General features: G+C 33.7%; 1 protein-coding gene across 1 annotated transcript; it reads right to left on the reverse strand.

Moving 5' to 3' along the window:
* Positions 1-188: 188 nt before the first annotated feature.
* Positions 189-7,362, reverse strand: ctss2.1 (cathepsin S, ortholog2, tandem duplicate 1). The gene is made up of 8 exons (XM_015035187.1): positions 7,259-7,362; positions 4,208-4,332; positions 3,656-3,778; positions 2,852-3,004; positions 2,337-2,561; positions 1,100-1,265; positions 835-937; positions 189-525 (listed from the first exon to the last, which is right to left on the reverse strand). Exons 1-8 carry the CDS (start codon positions 7,275-7,277, stop codon positions 426-428), a joined length of 1,014 nt encoding a protein of 337 aa, XP_014890673.1. The 5' UTR covers positions 7,278-7,362; the 3' UTR covers positions 189-425.
* Positions 7,363-7,720: the final 358 nt, after the last annotated feature.

Raw genomic sequence — 7,720 nt, forward strand, 5'->3', positions numbered from 1 at the left:
AATTTGGTTGCTAAGTCAACATCTAACTTTTGTGTTTCCTGACCCATTTCAGAATCATTTTTGTAAAAAGTTGCTTTATCCTGCTGAAAGGAGCCATAACCATTAAACAAGATTAGGTTTTAGAGACTCTGTTTATCTTTAAACTGAATGTCTTTTAATAATAATAATAAAAAAAAAAAACACATCAGGAAATTTAAAACATCTTTTTATTCTAGAATCAAAAAATACAAACAGTTTGAACAGAAACAAGCATGCAGTCCGAGATATAATGTATTTGTTTCCACATGTAGAAAAATTTGAAATAATGAACTTTAGACCAAAGGAAGAAAAACATCAAATATGCTGTTTTTAAACCTTAATATTTGATTACTTGAGGTAACACTCAAATTATATTGTTTCTCATTTTTTTTACATTCCCTTTATCATCACATGGTGGGGTAGCAACCATACAGAGCAATCCCACACTGGTCGTTCTTGTTGCGTGCCATCCGAATGTAGCCCTGATCTCCAAAAGAAGTTCCCCAGCTGGATGGGAAAAAGCAGCAAACATAGTTAAATTATGCTACACCTAATCCTGATCTTGGAAAGTATTTTCAAATGGTTCCATCTAAGTCAGCAATATGTAATTTGAATTTATCATTTTTGTCATTCAATATATATATATATATATATATATATATATATATATATATATATATATATATATATATATATATATATTACAATGCATCCAATTCTTCTTCCCTCTTCTTTGGAAATAATTAAAAAAATTCTGGTTTAATTTCCAACTTTTAAAAAGTTAGCAAGAATTTCAGGACCGTCACGATGACTCACCTGTTCTTTACCAGCCAATAATCTTGTCCATCCAGTGTGCCGTAGCCCACAGCCAAGACAGCATGGTTCACATTCTGGGTGCAGCTTGAGTCATCGTAAACTCCTAAATGAAAAAACAAAACAAAAAAAAAACATCTCTGGCATTTATTTTTTTCAGGCAATTTGAAACTTTTATAGCTTAATTTGTACTAGAAAGGACTACTAAAAAGTAAATCAATATTTAATTGTTTATAATAACCAAATCATGTAATGACATCCAATTTACCACTTCTGTAGAAAGCAAATCTGGGTCGCCTGGCATCAATTGCAACTGAAATGGGCCCAATAGTTGCAATTCCCTCCTTCAGAGCCTGTTCATCCCCCTCAGGCAGAAAGTTGTATTGGGAGCAGTTGGCTGCACGGGTTTCCGGGTTGTACTGGCATGGTTGGTCCTAAAATAACAGATAAAAATTCACAAAAATCTTATAAAAGAAGTAATATAAACACAGTAAATTTTTACAGTTGCATATATGCTCCTATTTACTTAAAATTGTATTTGTATGGATATTATATCATCATCCACACTGTACTGTAATAGAACATCAGACAGTATAAGTTAGATTATACAGTGATTGAAAGAGTATTTTCATATAAGTACTTCAATATGGAGTAAGCAAAAAATGGCGTAAGCCACCTTTCTGAATATGATTGACTATAGTAATGCACTGCACATGCATACAAGGCTCTTCCACTTTAAATAACCTTGATGTATTCTAGCATGCTCCTTTAGTTTCAAATGCAAATTCCCCATGGATTTTCTATGAATTAGTTAGCTGGACATCAGTAAATATACATAGACAACAACTTTGATGTGTTTTTATTATAAGGCTCTGTTGGGTAAACTCCCTGGTGTCTCGGTGATATTTCTCCATCAGCTCCAGTAGCAATAATTTGCCTGTCTCCCATCCCAGTGGTTGCTTTTGACAGATTTGAGCTAAACAAGCCGTTTTCTACCACGCATCATCATCATGGGAAACCTTACAAAAACTTCTGAAATGTAAAACTCCCATATTCATTAACAATTTCTATCACAAATTATGTGAAAGAAGAATGCTCTTCTTTGTTCTTTGGCCACTATGTTTAAAGAGTTGCACAGTTTTATGTTTAATTTTTAAATCTTTGTTTAACTTAGTTCTGATTTGTGTGCTTAGGATCTTGGCCAGGTCTCCCTTGTAAAGTGAAGACCTGGAAGGGACTTCCTGGTTAGATTAAGCTAGTATATTGATTTGCTACATTTTTTAAAGATAACTTATGTACAACCAGGACATCAGTATCTGCCCTACAAATATGGACTGTTATTCAGGAGCTATGCACTCTTAACTAAAACTGCAGACAACAAATTCATTTTTCTGTTTTGTTTGTACCTTTGTTTGTAACAGTTATTAAAAGTAAAGTGCATTACATCATAAATGAGAGATGTAAATATACATTTCATATGTGTTTTGTCAAATTGAGTTACTCACCCGTCCTGTATATGGATACGACTGATCAGAGTCAATACCCTGGTTGTCAATTACATATTGGAAGGCCTTATGCATGAACCCTCCATTGCAGCCATGGTTGCCATACTTTGTGGAACAGTCCACAAGATTCTGAGGACTGAGGTCCACCAGCTTTCCTGTTTTCTTGGCCAACTGACCCTCCAGGGCCCCTGCAGCGCTGAAGGCCCAGCAGGAGCCACAGGCGCCCTGGATTCAAAAGAAGACTGAATTTAAGAGGCAGAAATGCAGGTGAGAATTTAGATCTCATCAGACTCACACGTGGTGGATGTATTTGATGATTATGATACAGCAAAAAAAAAAAAAAAACTGATTAAGCAACAAAGAACAGGAAGTATTCAGCTAAAGGTGAACACAAACAATGACAATGCAAACTGAAACACGTTTTTCAACAAGTCATAAAAGTACAGCTGTACTTTGGGCTTTGTTTGTCTTGGCATCTGTATGGATTTTTTTTTTTTTGCTTGGTAAATTTTTACCTGCATCTTTACTCTCGTGACTAAGCCCTTATCTCTCCAATCCAGTGTGTCTGGTACATCAGAGCCAGAGGCCCCAACGAAGGGAGATGGCGCCCTCTGGAGGTCAGTAGGAGGAGTGAGTGTTGTGTAAAACTGCATGATCTCCTCTGGACTCTGAGAACAAAAAACAAATTAGTAAAGTCAAGAAGCAGCATAGAAGATTAATTTGTAATTATTTTTCTAATACTATCATAAATTGTTAATACCTCTAGATGATTAAGATTTAATATAAATAAAAAATTCTCAGACAATCTGCTCATTTGCTTAAAGATTAATAAGCACAGCTGGGAAATATACCCAACATAACATTTACTACCAGCCTAAATATATATATATATATATATTTGCTGTAGTTAAAATTTTATTCAAACAAACAAGCAAATACAAAACAAGCTACATCACTAGATTACTATTTTATTAAGCTACTTGTGGTTAGAGCTGGTCTTGGTTTCCTGTTTGCGCTTCACTTGAGTTGATTGCTTGATGGAATGGTTTTGTGCAAATTTAGTGCTTCCTTCTCAGAGTTTTAACAGATGGATAACTTAGACAACTATCTGAGCAATGCTTCACTTTGAGCTGAGAGTAAAACACCCAAGTTTTCTAAGATACAATTAGTCTTGTTCATATTAAGTTAACACTTAATGTAGGTCTCCAAAAAGCTTTGATTCCAGGCCACTTATATGGCTTCTTGTGATATTTATTCATTTAGGAGTCTAATTAAATACTGAAGAGTGATGTGGAAATAACAAGAAAGAGGTAAATCACCAGGTCTCCCATGAAATTCATGCTCAGGTCATAGGTGTGAAACCCCATTGAAGCCTCCAGGTTGTGCTTAGTAATAAGCATCAGATTTTTCTCCCACAAAGTCCTGCGGTGCACATTCTCCTCCTAAATAATCAAACAAAAAGAGCAAAACGAGACAAACACAGTTTCAGTTATTGAAATTTGGGCTGACAAAAAGGAAGCTCCCTAACATTTGCAGTTAAACATTTTGACTATTCAGGCTGATTTTCCTCATTTTGATAATTTTACACTGAAGCATTTTTTAAAACACTTTGTGTGACTTATGAAGCCTTTGGTCTTGTGAAAACACAAACACAGCATCTTGAATTGTTTTTCTGTCACCTTGCATTAAGACAAACAATATTAGATTAGATCCTGAACAAGAAGCTTTTTGTTTTCAGAATGGGCTTTGTCAGGGGAGTGAGTGTTTATTTTGCTATGTGTTCATCTTGGATTTTCTCCAAGATGAAGGAGAAAATCCAAAATGTCGTACATGCAACAACCAACTTTGCCTACATAGCTTGAATTGCATACCTCATTCTGATACTCCTTGCTGTGTGTCTTCTTCCACAGCTCCCAGTGGTTGTCCAGCCTGCTGTCGAGCGAGACAACGGCTCCCACACACAGAAAGACGAGCAGCAGGCTCCCCAACATCAGACCTGCAAACACAGACAAAACAGGATGTCATCTGACCTTTGATAAGGCAGATGTAGGCTTTGCCATGCAAGAAGAAAAACTTATAACTAAGAAACACACAAACATTTAATGTATAAAAAAAACAATATTTAAATAATCAACTTTTCAGTCCTTTACAGAGGTTGATCACTTCTTTAATCCATCAAATTCAACAGAACAAACATGTTTATGGTCACATGCAAGCAAGACCACGAAAGGAAGAGCAACTTTTTGGTGTTCAGGCTGGTGTAGGAGGAAGTGGTTTTCAAAAGCAGTTGTTTTGCTTGTCACTGCCTTAAATAAGCAATAACACTTATCAGTTAAAAAGTCATATAACATCCAGGTTGAAACGCCTTCAAGGTGAAACTGCACGCTTCAGTCTTCACTTTTAGTGTCTTAACAAAGTGGAAAAATTGTAAACTAAGACATAACCTCTGACATATTTAATCTAAGATTTATTTTGTGATTTTTTTAGTGCAACTAAAAACATTCTATATAAATGAATCTGGCAATATACTGCAAACTAAACAAGAAAAACAGAACAGCTCTATTCCAACAACCAATAGGGCATGGAAGTAATTAAAGGAAGGTGTGGCTTCCCGAAATATTTCCTGGGTTTTCACCTTTCGTACAAGAACAAAAACAAATCAGCAGATTCTGAGTCACCAGACAACATAGAAAAGTTGCAATTCTGAAAATTAACTCCACATGTCCTAATGTCAGGTTTGCTGCTGAATGTCAGATTTCTGACAGTGATAACTAGAAAAAAAGATCAAGTTTTAATTAGATCTTTCTAATTAAATGTTTCTAATTAGTGTTAGAAATAATGACTTTTTTTTTTTTTACTTCTTGTGGTTTTAAAGGCTGATGTGTTCACAAAAGAGGATTTCTGAGAGTTTGTGGGTACTTCCTGTTTTGGTAACAGCAAACTGTTTGCTGTTACCAAACTGTTTGCCATTACCAAACAGTTTGGTAACAGCAATAACCGCACATAAAAATCTTTACCATGCTACAATTTTATTTAAAAAAAAAAAAAAAAAAGAAAAGGTAACACTTTATTTGAAGGGGGTTGAATAAGACTGTCATGACACTGTCATAAACATGACATAACACCTATCATGAACATGAATAATCCTTCATGAATATTTATGACTGTTGTCATAAGTCGTCATTCGGTAAATTATGACACTTTTAATACAAAGTTGACATTATTCAAAATGTCTTTGTTATGACAACTTGACATTAACCAAGAAATCATTACTGATATAAATTTGTTAAAGTATTACTGATTGCACTTTAAAAATTAGGTAGCTTTATGTTATTAAAGATAAAGTTTAAACAGTAATGATTTCTTGGTTAATGTCAAGTTGTCATAACAAAGACATTTTGAATAATGTCAACTTTGTATTAAAAGTGTCATAATTTACCAAATGACGCTTTATGACAACAGTCATAAATATTCATGAAGACTTATTCATGTTCATGACAGGTGTTATGTCATGTTTATGACGGTGTCATGACAGTCTTATTCACCCCCCTTCAAATAAAGTGTTACCAAAAAAATCTATATTTCCTTGCAGAAAACATTTATGTGGTTTAATGTTATTTTGTACAAATATCTGTCAACTGGAGTGAAGTTAGGTGTGTTTGGATGACTTGCAACACTTGCTTTTGCACAGAAGGGATAAAGGAAATGATGTATTTTTGAGANGATTTGATTTTGATAATCACTGTTCTTGTTCACCAATACATTTAGGGACAAAAAAATAGCACTATATATATATATATATATATATATATATATATATATATATATATATATATATATATATATATATATATATATATATATATATATATATAGAGAGAGAGAGAGAGAGAGAGAGAGAGAGAGAGCTCCAACTTAACAAAAATGTATTAATTTGTTACATGTAATCAAATGACATTTATCAAAGTGAATTAATTTGTTCAACATGGCAACATAATAAACTTAATATATTTACTTGGATAAACTTAATTTGATTACTTGTAACAAATAAACAGATTTTTTTAAATTGGGTCACCTGATTTCTCAGTGTAAGTGAACTGAATAAACATCTAAAATCTTTGATGGAGAAAGGAAGTTTTAATCCAACGGAAAAATAAGAAATTATAAATTCATGCATCAAAGCATTGCATGTCTGATTTCTGTTGATTGATGCATTTCCTGGTACCAGTCTTGTCTTGTATTGTGGTTTGAGTCAGTAATTCAGTTTCATTGTTACACGTTTGGCTCGAACATTTTGACCAGTCACTTTTTCCAAGCAGTTCCTCTGTACGTGCATTTGTCTTCAGTATGTGGGTGTGAAAGAACTTCAACATTCAGCAAGTATCGCTTCCACAAAAAATCATTTGCACAAAAAACACTGCACACATGAGGTAACAGTTTGATCTTGTGACTAATGAGAAAAAACAAAGAAGCCAATATACATCGGTGTGACTTGTTCTGGCATCTAAGGCTTTATTATGCTTCCGTATTCCACCTGCTAAAGTGAGTGTCGAATGATAAAACTGATCTTTAAAGCTTTTGGAAAAGATAAAATGTAATGGATATTGTATGTGCTAAATCCTTACCAAAATATCTACAGTAAAATAACTTTTTTAAACTACACCTGCGCTCAGGTAAGACTTAAAATAATAGAGCAAGGGCAATGTTGGAGAGTTTCAGAATTAAAGTGAAATTTAATGTCCACGTACTTCAGATAAACGACGTTAAAATGCCTTCACGCCCGAACACAAAAGAAGCTTCGGTTAAGCACCCAAAATCGAAAGTAAAGGCAGAGGCTCTCAAGAACAGGTATCCGGTATCTTAAATTACTTGATATTAACATAATTTACAGCATTTAAGCGGTTAAAACGGTATTGACTGACCTTTCCCATCCGGATACATCGCTGGTTCTGTACTGAACTTCCTCACACTGTATTTCCTTGCTTGGTTTTTATGCAGTAAATGTCACATGATCTGTCGCAGTTCCTCTTTCGAAACAGAAAGCTGAGCAACAAGGTAAGTATAGACCAAATCTAACAACCCCATAACTAAACCGAAGAAAAGAGACTCTAATATGGCAGAGCTGGGAAAAAACAAAAAACAGGTGCAATTCTTTCGAAACTTACATTTAGTCATATTTTAATGAATTACAATGAGGTTCGTATGTCAGATCAAAGCACATTTTAATAATGACCTTTGAGCAGTTCTTATACATACTTTTCATGTAAATGATTTCTGTTTTAAAAAGTTATATATATATATATATATATATATATATATATATATATATATATATATATATATATATATATATATATATATATATATATATATATTTTTTTATT

Source organism: Poecilia latipinna, unplaced genomic scaffold (genome assembly GCF_001443285.1).
Source record: "Poecilia latipinna isolate Pla-1442-1.1 unplaced genomic scaffold, P_latipinna-1.0 Scaffold327, whole genome shotgun sequence".
NCBI classification, from domain to species: Eukaryota; Metazoa; Chordata; class Actinopteri; order Cyprinodontiformes; family Poeciliidae; genus Poecilia; species Poecilia latipinna.